Here is a 16,154-nt window from a genome sequence, read left to right on the forward strand (position 1 = left end):
AAATCTCCATACTGGTCAGGCTCTAAAAAGTAGCTGTAATTATACCACAGGATTAAAAAGGTTCTTTGTCAAAATTAAATTTCAACACAAAGTGGTTTGTGGAAGGATTACATTTTTAAGCAAACGTGGTTCAAAGGACACAGAAGGAACTGCCTGGATTAAATTATTAAATATTGTATAGCAGACTTCTAGACCATATATTCTTTCCAAATGATTCACACTGTTAATCCTTTTCTATATGTACAGTAGTATTAGATGAGTACTTGTGTGATCTGTCCCTGTACCCCACAATTACAAACGAACCTGTTTAAAGAATAAGACACACTGCTGGGAAAAACCTATTTGACTTAAAATATGGTTAAAAAATATATTTTTTTTTTCTAAAAATGTATATAAATATATTGTTAATTTTATTATGTTTATGCTTCATTTTGTTCAGTATAAAGATTTAATGCCAGATTATATAAACTGTAACTGATTGCAGGCTGTAAACTTTATTCTTTCTCATACATAAGTCAGGTTTGTGTCCAGCTTTCGACGTGTGCGATGAGCCGCAGATGTGTTTAATTCTTCAAGCATTTTTTTGGAAAGTATACGAACCACAGAAGCTGCTTTAAAAAACAAAATGGTGTGAAAATGTTCACCTGGCTGCATACTGCCAGATCTCATTTCTTCATCACAACTCCTCCTCCAAATTCAGAGGTTCTTTTTTTTTTACATTTTTCCTTTCACAAAGAGAGAAAAAAAATTGACTGATGTCACATTTTCTCATATTTACATCAAACACACGATTTGGAGTGAGTTAGCTTTAAGGTTTTCTTACACGTTTTTTTTTTCCCCTCATGAAAACTTTGCCAGTACTTGTACTTTTTTGTTTCCTGCCAACTTGTATGTAAATGTTTTCTAAGATCAGATGGTTTGTATATGAGAAATGCATTGTAACGGTGTAACACACACACACACTTTGGCCATTTCTATAGATGAAATAAATTGATGGTGATGATTTGAAAGTCTCCAGTTTCATACACTAAATGTCCCCCCTGTATAAAGTTCTTCTTGAAGATTCCTGAAGTGAATTCATGACTCAGAAGTCTTTCATTTAAAAAAAAAAAAAAAAAAGCATCTTTGCTATATTTGTCCTGCGCGTGGCTCACTGACATGTTCTCACAGCTCATGTTGGCGGCTCTGGTCAGTTTCCTCCCCATATGGCCGTGGTCACACACACAGTCCTGAGTCACAGCCGGTTGGTTTTCTCATCCCAGATGGTTTAACTGTGGGCCTATAAATAAGCACAGAGCCACACATTCAGACGCGTGAGGGTTTTTCACTAACACCAGCCTTTAAAGCTCCTTTCACACCTGGCCTGCTTCAAGCTGCATATGCTGTGTATCCAATAACGCAGGATTGTCTGTGCCAGTTGGGCACAGCGGGGGGGGGGGGGGGGAGGTGAGACCGCTGAGGAGCTCAGCTGCAGCCAGACTGTAAAATAAGCTGGGGCGCGCTCTGATTTCTGTTCAAGTTTATCATTCTTCCTGTGACCGCGGAGCTGCAGCATGCCCGCAAACAGTCCATGAGTAAGGTTGGGTAGGATTACTTTGAAATGTAATCCAAGAGTAATCAGATTACAAGTAATCTGAATGTATGTACATACATACATGTAATCCACATGTATTCTTTCAAAGTAATCCTACCCAACCTTGTCCATGAGTGGACATGGAGATGTCCTCTGAAGTGTATACTGGATGTGGACATGTCTCTGGCAGTCAGTCTGTGAGCAGGACTTATGGACTTTATTTAACACAATCGTGAGAGAACTTGAGGAGGTGAGCGCGAGAAGCTGCAGCCAGGTTGCAATGAGCATTTTTTTTTTCCTTTTAATTGTTCACATGCTCTTTGAGCGGAGTCGTTTTACTGTATTGTGTACACGGTATAAAAAGTTAGAAAACAATCCTGCGTGATTTATAGCTCGGCAACAATGGAGCACAGCAGGAATCATAAACTTGCGTCGGGTAACGTTATATTGTATGAGTGTAGCATCCAGTCACGTTAAGTACCGTTAAGTTGCAAGAAAACTACGTCCTTTCTGCGTCCTGTGCTCAACGCAGAAAAAGTTAAACACGTTTAATTTTTGGCATCCGTTTTGTGGCGCCCTTTGCGTCCTCTACGGTTCTGTGGCGTTACGCTGCATCAACTTGACACTAGGTTGCATCAACTTGGCGTCGTCATGGTGCCAAGCTGATGCAACTCGAAGCAGGCCCGGTGTGAAAGCGGCTTAACACTCCTCACAGGAGCGTCAGCACACCTTCTTGCTCCCCACAGAGCCTTTGATTTTCTGGATCTCCTTGGAGCTGAGGATCAGCATGCCATTCTTGAAGCGCCCCATCTGACCAGACGGAGCCTTGCCAGAACCAGAAGACACCTCCTTCTTCTTGACCCTGTGAAGAGGTTAAACAGGTTTTTAAACCAAGGCCCTCTGACCTTTTCATCTGTAAGAACGATGCAAAGAAACTAAGCAAAATAAAATAAAATAAAAAATCAGAAGAATGCCTTCTTTAACAAAAGTAAATTAAATCGCATTCATCTTATAGGCCAATCTCCAACCTTCCTTTTCTCTCAAAAATTCTTGAAAGGGTAGTTGTAAAACAGCTAACTGATCATCTGCAGAGGAATGGTCTATTTGAAGAGTTTCAGTCAGGTTTTAGAATTCATCATAGTACAGAAACAGCATTAGTGAAGGTTACAAATGATCTTCTTATGGCCTTGGACAGTGGACTCATCTCTGTGCTTGTTCTGTTAGACCTCAGTGCTGCTTTTGATACTGTTGACCATAAAATTGTATTACACAGATTAGAGCATGCCATAGGTATTAAAGGCACTGCGCTGCGGTGGTTTGAATCATATTTGTCTAATAGATTACAATTTGTTCATGTAAATGGGGAATCTTCTTCACAGACTAAAGTTAATTATGGAGTTCCACAAGGTTCTGTGCTAGGACCAATTTTATTCACTTTATACATGTTTCCCTTAGGCAGTATTATTAGACGGTATTGCTTAAATTTTCATTGTTACGCAGATGATACCCAGCTTTATCTATCCATGAAGCCAGAGGACACACACCAATTAGCTAAACTGCAGGATTGTCTTACAGACATAAAGACATGGATGACCTCTAATTTCCTGCTTTTAAACTCAGATAAATCTGAAGTTATTGTACTTGGCCCCACAAATCTTAGAAACATGGTGTCTAACCAGATCCTTACTCTGGATGGCATTACCCTGACCTCTAGTAATACTGTGAGAAATCTTGGAGTCATTTTTGATCAGGATATGTCATTCAAAGCGCATATTAAACAAATATGTAGGACTGCTTTTTTGCATTTACGCAATATCTCTAAAATCAGAAAGGTCTTGTCTCAGAGTGATGCTGAAAAACTAATTCATGCATTTATTTCCTCTAGGCTGGACTATTGTAATTCATTATTATCAGGTTGTCCTAAAAGTTCCCTAAAAAGCCTTCAGTTAATTCAAAATGCTGCAGCTAGAGTACTGACGGGGACTAGAAGGAGAGAGCATATCTCACCCATATTGGCCTCTCTTCATTGGCTTCCTGTTAATTCTAGAATATAATTTAAAATTCTTCTTCTTACTTATAAGGTTTTGAATAATCAGGTCCCATCTTATCTTAGGGACCTCGTAGTACCATATCACCCCAATAGAGCGCTTCGCTCTCAGACTGCAGGCTTACTTGTAGTTCCTAGGGTTTGTAAGAGTAGAATGGGAGGCAGAGCCTTCAGCTTTCAGGCTCCTCTCCTGTGGAACCAGCTCCCAATTCAGATCAGGGAGACAGACACCCTCTCTACTTTTAAGATTAGGCTTAAAACTTTCCTTTTTGCTAAAGCTTATGGTTAGGGCTGGATCAGGTGACCCTAAACCATCCCTTAGTTATGCTGCTATAGACGTAGACTGCTGGGGGGTTCCCATGATGCACTGTTTCTTTCTCTTTTTGCTCTGTATGCACCACTCTGCATTTAATCATTAGTGATCGATCTCTGCTCCCCTCCACAGCATGTCTTTTTCCTGGTTCTCTCCCTCAGCCCCAACCAGTCCCAGCAGAAGACTGCCCCTCCCTGAGCCTGGTTCTGCTGGAGGTTTCTTCCTGTTAAAAGGGAGTTTTTCCTTCCCACTGTAGCCAAGTGCTTGCTCACAGGGGGTCGTTTTGACCGTTGGGGTTTTACATAATTATTGTATGGCCTTGCCTTACAATATAAAGCGCCTTGGGGCAACTGTTTGTTGTGATTTGGCGCTATATAAAAAAATTGATTGATTGATTAAACCCAATTCCAATATTCTCCTTTAGCACTTTCCCTGCATTATGTAATGTGGGAAAATGAAGTGAAAGGCTTCTGTCACAGAGAGCAGAACCATTTGAGTGGAGTGGCCACACTAAAAGGTGGACTGATTTGGAACATCATGAATATCGACGGTTCTTCTTCATAGCCTGTGATGACTCTCATGAATCATTTGATTCAGTTGATTGGACTGCTCGCTGGGACATCCTGAGAATTCGTGGGATCCCCGAGATGTTACTGAACATCACAGGCCAGCCTATACACCAATACCGTCGGTGCTGTTCGGCACGGAAGCAGAGCCTTTTGGAGTTTTTCCCAGTAAACGGTGGTGTTCGAATGGCGCTTTTCTGTTTTGTTCCTTGTCTTTCTGGTTTTGTTGCAATTTTAAAGCACTTGAGCTCATTTTATTTGAGCCAGTCTATCATTTTCTGCACTTCTTTATATGTTTTCCCCTCTCCTATCACCTTTTTAGTCAAAATACGCTGTTCTTCTGAATAATGTCTGGAACAACCCATTTTCCTCAGATTTTCAGACAGAATTGCACTAAAACCAGCATGTACAACATTTACAGTCTTCACTCTTAAATAAGGGTCACAGAAAGAAAAAGACAGACACTGCTATTTTTATGAACAGCCTAATATTCCTTTTTCTCCACTTTACATAAAGTAACAACAAATTTGATTAAAAAAATTTTTCTTCATGTTTTGATATGGAACAGAATGTGCAGCGGATTTCCATGTATGGAAATAAAAGCTTTTATAAGGTTTTTGAGCTTTAAACACACTGCTATTATTTTAAACACAACTGTACCTCGGCAGTGACACACGTGTCTCTGGGACCTCGGGCTTTGAGATCAAGAGGTGCATGGGAAGGGCTTACGGAGTCATGAGGATGCTGGACAAAGGTGTTTGGCGATGCCATTATCTTTGCAGGAGGATGAAGGTCCAAGTCTTTAGGGTCCTGGTGCTATCCGTCTTTGCTGTATGGTTATGGGGCTTTGACACTAACCAGAAACCTAAGACAACGACTGTATGTCTAGTACTAGGACTCTTCAGAAGATTCTTGGGCACCACTGAGATGACCATGTCAAAGAAGTAATTACTCAGAGAATAAGATGAGTAAAAGGCACATGGCAGCCCACCTGGAGTTTGACAAAAGGCACCTGAAGGATTCTCAGACCAGGAGAAACAAAAATCTCTGATCTGATGAGACAAAGATTGAACTCTTTGGTGTGAATGCCAGACATCATGTTTGGAGGAAACCAGGCACCATCCCTACAGTGAAGCATGGTGGTGGCAGCATCATGCTGTGGGGATATTTTTCAGCAGCAGGAACTGGGAGACTAGTCAGGATTGAGGGAAAGATGAATGCAGCAATGTACAGAGACATCCTGGATGGAAACCTGCTCCAGAGCACTCTTGACCTCAGACTGGGGCGATGGTTCATCTTTCAGCAGAACAATGACACTATACACACAGCCAAGATATCAAAGGAGTGGCTTCAGGACAACTCTGTGAATGTCCTTGAGTGGCGCAGCCAAAGCCCAGACCTGAATCTGATTGAACATCTCCGGAGAGATCTGAAAGTGGCTGTGCACCGACGCTCCCCATCCAACCTGATGGAGCTTGAGAGGTGCTGCAAAGAGGAATGGACCAAACTGCCCAAAGATAGGTGCACCAACAAAGTATTGAGCAAAGGGTGTGAATACTTAATGTACATGTAAAGTATTTTGTTTTTTAATAAATTTCAAAGAAAAAAAACAAAAAAAACCAAAACAAATTTTCATGTTGTCATTATGGGGTGTTGTGAGTAGAATTTTGAGGGGACAATGAATTTTATCCATTTTGGAATAAGGTTGTAACATAAAATGTGGAAAAACTGAAGCGCTGTGAATACTTTCCGGATGCACCGTATAATTTGAAGATGAGTGATAGGAATGGAGTGGGCATGTAGCAGGATGAAAGAGAGAGAAATACAAGCACTGCAGCCATTTCAATGCCAAAACGCCAGAGGTGTGTATCCGAGGGCTTGGTTGGGAGGAATTCGATGTCACTTCAATGGCCAGTCTAGACAGTCAGCAAGATAAAGCTACAGAAAACATTGGATTACAATGAATTCTAATAAATGAAGGATACAATATCGTGTCACAACAAATAAAACAAAATGCCTGCTACCTGTATTGGACCTATATTTATTTTGGTACAGTGAGGGTTTCAGTACTGTGGACAGCACCAATGTGATGCTACCCTAAGATTCTTCAAGATCTTTATGCAACCACAGTCTTGGGTAAAGGTTTTGAAGTCATTCACAAAAAAAAAAAAAAAAAAAAAAATTCAACTACCTTTGATTATTCTGTTTCCTTTTCTTCTTCTTCTTCTGGTCCTATGATGCATGAACAGAAGACACAAACAATTTGTAAGTTTCATTTGGAACTGTTATTTTTATGATGTTAATCCCCAGAGCCGTCTTGTAAACTATAAGAATGCTACATCTGCCTTCAGCTGCCATTTGGTCTGAGAGTGAGTGAAGATGCAGCTCTTACCAGCTCAAACTCCTCTTTTACTTTCTGCTTCTTTTCTTTGATTTGTTTCTGCAGCATCTTGTAGTTGACATACTGCTTCTTAGGAGGCTGATAAAGACAAAACAAGTCACCGATTTGCTCAGTCATCTATTAACATAAATAAATAAAAACCTGGATTTGTGATATTAATGTGCATTTTTAGAAAACCAAGTTACAGAAATTCTGGTGTGAACTCTGCTTACTCGGGCTCCAAGCATGATTGCTCTGTCTTGTTCAAAAAAACGCTGCTCCTCCTTCTTGTAGCCAGTGATTCCAAATCGATGGACCTCCAGGCGAGCCTGATGTACACACACACACACACACACACACACACACACACACACCATTAATATCCTGGTTATTATGAAAAATCACGATGTTCTTAGGAGAAAACAACCCATAAACGTAATACTGTGCACAGAAACTTCATCATAAAGGCTTTGTGTGGTGTCTCAACATGTAGGTCTAAAATAATATTCACCTTTTCCATACTGAGTTGATCTGGTTGGTCACCTGGTTTCTTCTCCTTATTCTGGTTCTGAATAAGATTGAAGTTGAGAATGATGTAAACAAACAGCAAGACGAACAAAAACGAATGGAAAAAAAATGCACACAAACAGAGGGTTTGATTAAAAAAGTTTCCAAGGTGAAAATCTTTTTTTTTTTTTTTTTTTTTTAATATAAGAAAACTCAGTACTGCAAACGCGTTGCACAAGTTAGTCCAGAGCAATGTGCTAACTTGGTAACTCTCTCCTGGATCAAAGTCTTGATTCAGAATGTTACAAATTCAGCTATTAATCACAATTAAAAATGTCATCACTTACAAATTGTAGTAATTCAGTAAAACCGCTGGATACATTGGTCAGTTTTTGAGGTGTTGGCAGAATCACCAGGAACAAACATCCCCACAGCACAAATTACAGCTCGCAAGAAGGAGTAAGGATGTGCAACACAGTTCTCCACAAGCAAGATATACATCAGGAATCGTACACAATCTTAAAGTTGTGCAAAAAACCTTAGTTTTTAACATTTGGTGCTGAACTTATCAAACCAAGCCAAGCAAATTCAACTGTCACGACTTACCAATCACGTTAACTTGCTAATTTCTTTGTGATGTGAAAAAACATGAGACAGAACCCAATTTCAATTTATTTTCATTTACATAGCGCCAAATCGCAACAAAGTTGCCTCAAGGCGCTTCACACAAGTAAGGTCTAACCTTACAAACCCCTAGAGCAAGCACACAGGTGACAGTGGTAAGAAAAAAACTCCCTCTGATGATTCGAGGAAGAAACCTCAAGCAGACCAGACTTGCTTGGGCCATGCTACAGACACAATTTCCAAAACAATCACAAAACGAATATACAGGAAATGCTGCTGGTGCACAGGATGGAAGGGTTGCAGAAACAGACACCACACCCATCGCCTTATGGAGCCGCACCTCAGAGAGGAAAAAACACAGAATCAGGCATCGGAAACAAGAAAAACAGAAGAAACACTAAGGTGATCGCTGGCACTATCCCTAAGCTTCACTAAAAGACCCAGACTTTAGATAAAGTTGAGGCCGCGGCCCGCTCCGTTTCCTAATAAAATTAATTAAAAGAGTAAAAAGCATAGTAACATACTATAATAGTATGCTGCCATACGAAAGGGAAAATAAGTGTGTCTTAAGTTTGGACTTGAAAGCCTCTGAAATCAGCAGCAGTGCAGCCTCTTAACCATCAAATCAATGCTGAAGACGACAGGGCCTAACAAACCTGACACACTTCAGCACCTTCTAAAACACCCCATGCCCAAAGTAAAACATCACACAAAATGTAGGTCTGGCAACTAAGCACTTAAAACTCAGCATAGATCAGTTCACTAAAGCAAAATGTGTTCATTCGGTAAACGCGCGCAAGTTAACGACAAGCTGTCACAAATGGCTGGAACTGTGTCCATCAGGTTCCTGGAAACGCCACATTCTGTATCAAGCACCCCACAAAACAGACCCCTCAACAATAAGAGCATGGACGTTATTTTACTGAGTTGAAGTTGACAAAAGTATTCCTGAGGCCCAATGGCACTCATCTCTGAACACCCCAACATGAAGTAGAGAGTCAAGGACTCCCCCTAGAGGGGACACGAGTCCATCACAGTTTACTCCCCAGCCAAGGCCAGTGTTCATTTACAGCTGGGTGGATCCAACAATGCAGAAGTCGAAAGAGGTCCTATATATTTGAGTAACCCTCTCCCCTGTCCAACAAACCACAACCATAATTTTCTTAAGGCCTGGGCTCTATGGATCATGAAATGGATGGTTGTGAAAATATTTAAAGTGTTTCAAGCTCTTTTCGCTTGCATTTGTATGCATGAGTTTTCACTTTTTAATGATCTTTGAAAAAGCAGGAAAATTAGCATTATCACTTATGAGCAGTACGCATCATAACGGTGTCACAATGACCCTAATTTCATGAAATATGTCATGAAATTTAGGTTTAATAAAAGTACATACCTAAACATATTAAAATTTACCATGAAAATACTTTGTTCAATATATATGGTCTAAGATTTTCTTAATGAAACAGTTCAGAGCCTCACATTCTTTATCTGAATGCAGTTATTTATTTGGAGCTAATAAGAGTGATGAAGTAAAATGCATGTTTCCCATTTCTGTCTTTCAGATACAGTAAGGACCTGTATTTTGTACAGCCCATTAGATCAATCTTCAACCCCAACACAGAGACATTGTGAGTGATGAACCAGAAAAGAAATCATGTTTTCTATACAATAACAAATGTGTGATTTATTTCAAACCCTGTGGGACTAAGAAAGGAAAAGCTCATGTGGTGAAGAATCATACATCAGAAGGCAAAAACAACTATTTTTAGTGTTGCTCAAACACAGACTGATGAGCTTTTTGCTGCACACTCTCCATAAGAAGTCAGGAAAGCTGAACTTCTCATGTCAGAAGTCATTCCTGCAAGTACAGACAGCTGTTGGATATTATGTTTCATGGCGTTCCAGAGGAAATATGAGGATATTATTATTATTATTATTTATTATAAGATTTGAGGGTATTAGCAAGTTATATTATAATTTATATCACAGACAAATTAGCCATGAAACATAACATCCAACACTTCACTATATGTTGTTTCCATTCGTTGCCTCCGTTTTTTTGGGGGTCACCACAGTGGATACAGCCAGATCCGAATTGGTATTTGGCACAGGTTTTACCCCGGATGCCCTTCCTAATGCAACTCCAGTGACTTGGGTTATTTGTATGTAATCAAGACTGATAAACCTTGTAATATAAATATACCCATATTGCAAACTGCAATACGGGTAAACAGCCATCAGGCTCAACCTCAACTTTGGAATCCCATTGGTATGAATAGGTGGCTCAAATTGGTTCCAGTGTTTTTTGGAAGGAGAGGCAGCTGCTGTGAAAGTGAGAGATCTCAGATATTTGTACTGCTTTGACCCAAAGAAAAGTCACTGCCTGACTTCATCTAAGAAAATAGGACACAGAAAGGTGGTCTGAAGCTCACCCCACACCAGCCTCAATGCTAGGTGGTCTGAAACAAGATGATTTTTTTTTTTTTTTTTTTTTTTAAACAGGAATTCCACATCTGGCCACCACTCCACTCCTCATCAAGAAAGGTCATGTTTTCGTGGCAGGAAACCACAGTGCTGAGAGAAAGCCTGCATTTTCTCAACAACCAATTTGTCTGCTAGTCTAAATTTTACATTTGAAACTGCTTGGACGTCAGTTGTGCTTTTTTTCTTTTTTTTTTAAATTAAATATACACTCAACAAAAATATAAATGCAACACTTATGGTTTTGCTCCCATTTTGTATGAGATGAACTCAAAGATCTAAAACTTTTTCAACATACACAATATCACCATTTCCCTCAAATATTGTTCACAAACCAGTCTAAATCTGTGATAGTGAGCACTTCTCCTTTGCTGAGATAATCCATCCCACCTCACAGGTGTGCCATATCAAGATGCTGATTAGACACCATGATTAGTGCACAGGTGTGCCTTAGACTGTCCACAATAAAAGGCCACTCTGAAAGGTGCAGTTTTATCACACAGCACAATGCCACAGATGTCGCAAGATTTGAGGGAGCGTGCAGTTGGCATGCTGACAGCAGGAATGTCAACTAGAGCTGTTGCTCGTGTATTGAATGTTCATTTCTCTACCATAAGCCGTCTCCAAAGGCGTTTCAGAGAATTTGGCAGTACATCCAACCAGCCTCACAACCGCAGACCACGTGTAACCACACCAGCCCAGGACCTCCACATCCAGCATGTTCACCTCCAAGATCGTCTGAGACCAGCCACTCGGACAGCTGCTGAAACAATCAGTTTGCATAACCAAAGAATTTCTGCACAAACTGTCAGAAACCGTCTGAGGTAAGCTCATCTGCATGCTCGTCGTCCTCATCGGGGTCTCGACCTGACTCCAGTTTGTCGTCGTAACCGACTTGAGTGGGCAAATGCTCACATTCGCTGGCGTTTGGCACGTTGGAGAGGTGTTCTCTTCACGGATGAATCCCGGTTCACACTGTTCAGGGCAGATGGCAGACAGCGTGTGTGGCGTCGTGTGGGTGAGCGGTTTTCTGATGTCAATGTTGTGGATCGAGTGGCCCATGGTGGCGGTGGGGTTATGGTATGGGCAGGCGTCTGTTATGGACGAAGAACACAGGTGCATTTTATTGATGGCATTTTGAATGCACAGAGATACCGTGACGAGATCCTGAGGCCCATTGTTGTGCCATACATCCAAGAACATCACCTCATGTTGCAGCAGGATAATGCACGGCCCCATGTTGCAAGGATCTGTACACAATTCTTGGAAGCTGAAAATGTCCCAGTTCTTGCATGGCCGGCATACTCACCGGACATGTCACCCATTGAGCATGTTTGGGATGCTCTGGACCGGCGTATACGACAGCGTGTACCAGTTCCTGCCAATATCCAGCAACTTCGCACAGTCATTGAAGAGGAGTGGACCAACATTCCACAGGCCACAATTGACAACCTGATCAACTCTATGCGAAGGAGATGTGTTGCACTGCATGAGGCAAATAGTGGTCACACCAGATACTGACTGGTATCCCCCCCAATAAAACAAAACTGCACCTTTCAGAGTGGCCTTTTATTGTGGGCAGTCTAAGGCACACCTGTGCACTAATCATGGTGTCTAATCAGCATCTTGATATGGCACACCTGTGAGGTGGGATGGATTATCTCAGCAAAGGAGAAGTGCTCACTATCACAGATTTAGACTGGTTTGTGAACAATATTTGAGGAAAATGGTGATATTGTGTATGTGGAAAAAGTTTTAGATCTTTGAGTTCATCTCATACAAAATGGGAGCAAAACCAAAAGTGTTGCGTTTATATTTTTGTTGAGTGTACTTTAGATAATATAAATACTCACAGAACTGTTTTCAGGGGCTGGTGTCGCCTTGTTGTGTTTCTTTGTGGGATTCTGGAATGTCACTACTTCAACCTGGCTCACTTGGTGGACAGCTGAACCTAATTAAGACAAGATTGTAAAACAGAAGGAAGCGTGATGAACCGAGTGGTGTGTGGGATGGCAAATCTTAGAAAACATTTAGATAATATGGAGGTGAAACTCAACTCCCAGAAGAATGACCACATTAATATCCTCCCTTCTTACCCTCTGTGGTATCTGCATTCCTTTTAAAGGGGTGGCAACAAAGTTAACAAGTAATCTGAGCTGTGCTCACTGGAAAACACAGTGTAGATAGAAGGTGGACTTGGAGGTAAGGTCTTGGTGTTTCCATCACTGATTTCCTACCATGGCCTGCTCCCAAAGATCCCCAGTATTTCAGGTTTTCCCATTTCCTGCTATTTTACCCAAACCCACTTTACTGACACAGTCAGTCATACAATAGCTGTCAAACACTGTAAACGCTTGCTAGTCAACTAATCGGATGTTATTTGGGCCGTGAATCATGGAAAACCTGGAGAAAAGGGTTTCCCCAAAAGCAAGTTTAGGAACCACTGTGATGTTGAGTTACATGCTGCAAATCCTCACTGCAAGTTTAATAATTACAGTAGAATAATGTTCAATGTATAACATTTAACATATTCAAGAATAACATCTTAATCATAATGATTAATCTGGAAGGCAGGTGTATTACCACCGTTACAGGAGTTTTTTTTCCCATGGAAAAAAAAGCAGAGGGACGCGCCACCGTGCCGCTCTTGATGCGGCACAAAACCACCTCGGTGTTGGTCTCTCAGGACGGCTTTCAGACGGATTCCGGTTGCTTTTCTCTCGTGTGAACATCCGAGAAATTGAGCATGAGCTGGACAAGCCCCAACATGTCCTGTGAGGCTTCATCACGGCGTTTCTTTGCGCTGAGCGGCTGCACCACGAGGCGCCGAACTCCTCCGCACGTCTGTCTTAATGTGCCGAAAAAGTGCTGATGTCCACGTCTTTTCACAATTCCTGTGCTAGTCAGAGGACATACCGGATCAAGACAGCGTCCAGTTTAAAAATGAACGGCACATTTCACTGTTACAGGAGTTTTTTCCATGGAAAGAGGAACAAAGGCGGAGGAATTCCGCGCGTCGCGGCGGAGCTGCATGGCGAAAAGAAACGCCGTGATGAAGCCTCACAGGACATGTTCTGGCATGTCCAGCTCATGCACAATCACAATCGGATAATCACACGACTGGAAAGCAACCGGAATCCGTCTGAAATCCACCTTTAAGCCGTCCTGTGAGACCAACACCGAGGTGGTTTTGTCCCGCGTAATGAACGGCTCCGTGGCGCGTCCCTCGGCTTGTTTTTCCATGAAAAGAAAAAAAAAAACTCCTGTAACAATGGAATGTGCCGGAAAAAGTGCTGATGTCCACATCTTCTGCCTTTTTGTGAAAGTCAGACGAGGTCCCGGATCAATAAAGCTTTCACGTTGGAAATGATCTGGTTGTTTGTGCGGGGTGTCAGCCTGTCCATCGGCGCTGGGAGTGCGCTGCGCTCTCAGCAGTTGTGGGCCGTCCTTAAAGGGGCAGTAACACTCCTTAATCTGTTTAATCCCCATAAAATCGTCCCTGAAAGCCATATTGACTTTTCGAACTTTGTCCACCTGGAGGTCTCTTACAGTTTCTGGAAAAAAATTGATGCAGCAAAGCTCCAAATGTTCAGACATTTATTCGCAATTAAAAAAAAGACGAGAGGGGTAGACCACACCTCACAGGCGAATGAAGCAACTGACAGGCGTGAAAAAACTCACGCATGCGCACAAGGGTTCAAGCTTGGCTGACGCAATCACACGTGATTCAAATCCATATGTTTTTTTTTTTTAAATAATAAGGTCGGATACTTTTCTAACAGACCTCGTACGTACACATACATATAAAATTTCATATGGAGTGATACTGAAATATTTTAAAAGGATCTGATAACAAAACATTAAAATACATGCATCTTTTTCATTAAAAAGGAAAGCTTCATCTGAAATGTTTTCAAAATAAAAATTATGAAATCATGGCTTGATATCAACTCACCAGGAATTTTATCTGCCTCTGGATGGTGTTTAATATGTGCAACATCAGAATGCTGGGCTCCTCCATCTTCAATGTCAATATAGACTTCTTTAGGTGCAAGCAATGGTTCCCCCTCAAATCTTTTCTGCTTTCTCTTCTTCTGAGATTTTCTTTTTAATGCAGAATCATTACCTGCAACATGAATTATCATTTGAGGTGGATATTTATAACTTGTCTTTCTCTGGTGTGAAGGACACATAAGGAAAAATGAGAGTATCAAAAAGCTGGAACAAAAGCGCAAAAAATGGCTTAAATAGGTGTAATATTTTAGATACGCATCCAGCAACCATACTTCAAGCCTTCCCCCAGCAACACTTCCAACGGATTGAGCACTTTTTCTACCTCCCAGCCAATCATCCTACCAGCAACATACTGAACTTCAACCCGAAGGCTGCAGGCTCTTGAAGATCCAGAGGGACACCAAGGACCAGTTGGCTCAACATCATCAAGAAGGACTTTGTGCAGCTCAAACTCACTCTGGAGAAAGCGATAACACTTTCTGAGCCATGGTGTCTGGAGGGCACTGGTGAATTATGAGGTTTAACTAACTTTCATACCTTTTCAGGCGGTTAATACAATTCACAGTAACAGCAACATTTAAGCTCCTCTAACAAAAAAGGCGAGTGAGTGGTATATTAATGGCAACCATTGGTGTGCTATACTCGCCAGGCCTGGTAATTGCCTGGTGATAGTCTGTCTTTGCCCTATATAGACACACACATACATACATACTAGCGTGTTGCCCATGGGGATCCATGGGCTCTAGATTGGGTAGTGTAAGGGTGGTAATAAATTAAGCAAAGCTTGTATAATGAGTTGGAATGGCATGTGATTTCAAAATGTTTTTAGAATCTTACACCTCAACAATATTTAGAAGACGAACTCAGCCCTTTCAATTTGGGTCAATCCTTGACCCTGATGATCTAATCTAATTAATGTACGAATAATCAAAGCCATCAATGGTGTGGACAAGTGAACAGTTATTAGGTTTTAACACAGATAACTGTAAGGTGACACAAAAACGTGTGTTATAAGTATATGAACAGTAATGTAATAGATACTGCAAAAGAATAAAGGAATCTAGATGTGCTTGCTTTTGATAAATGGTCATTTTACAAATATATTACCAAATTGCAAAGCAACATTACAAGTCCTAAACACACAACAGTTACCCCCCCCCCCCCCCCCCCCCCCAAAAAAAGATAAAAGAATTACAAAAATAAATAAATAAACCCAACACATAAATTAAAAAAGTTTTATGGCCTTTAAGCAAGCTATCTTAGCATTAGCTACTTGGCAAACACTTACCAAAGTCATACAATTTATCCAACACTTGCTCAAGAACCACACAATCCTCGTCTTCGTTTCTGTCACTTTCAGATGACATTGTAAAATTAGAGCATAACACGGTTATTAAATATTAAATAAAAACAGAACAGCGAGCTGCTAAGTTGTTCCGGTCAGAATCACGACAATCCCACACGTGACGCGGACAGCACACTCCTGTTGGCCACGCCTTCTTCTTCTTCTTCTTCTTCTTCTTCACTCCCAAGCTGTCGTATTAGTACATCACTGCCATCGCCTGGACTGGAGTGACAAACAGAAACCAGAAACACACACACGTGACCTTTGATTGGCGTAAGTGGGCCTACATAATGAATGAATGAAT

At 41.2% G+C, this 16,154-nt stretch overlaps 1 protein-coding gene across 1 annotated transcript; it reads right to left on the reverse strand.

Annotated features, from left to right (window-relative positions):
- Positions 1-397: 397 nt before the first annotated feature.
- Positions 398-15,980, reverse strand: c21h1orf131 (chromosome 21 C1orf131 homolog). The gene is made up of 9 exons (XM_034162587.1): positions 15,794-15,980; positions 14,447-14,617; positions 12,345-12,442; positions 7,391-7,447; positions 7,113-7,208; positions 6,892-6,978; positions 6,691-6,731; positions 2,303-2,435; positions 398-1,279 (listed from the first exon to the last, which is right to left on the reverse strand). Exons 1-9 carry the CDS (start codon positions 15,870-15,872, stop codon positions 1,268-1,270), a joined length of 774 nt encoding a protein of 257 aa, XP_034018478.1. The 5' UTR covers positions 15,873-15,980; the 3' UTR covers positions 398-1,267.
- Positions 15,981-16,154: the final 174 nt, after the last annotated feature.

This window comes from Thalassophryne amazonica, chromosome 21 (assembly GCF_902500255.1).
Source record: "Thalassophryne amazonica chromosome 21, fThaAma1.1, whole genome shotgun sequence".
In the NCBI taxonomy this organism is placed as follows: Eukaryota; Metazoa; Chordata; class Actinopteri; order Batrachoidiformes; family Batrachoididae; genus Thalassophryne; species Thalassophryne amazonica.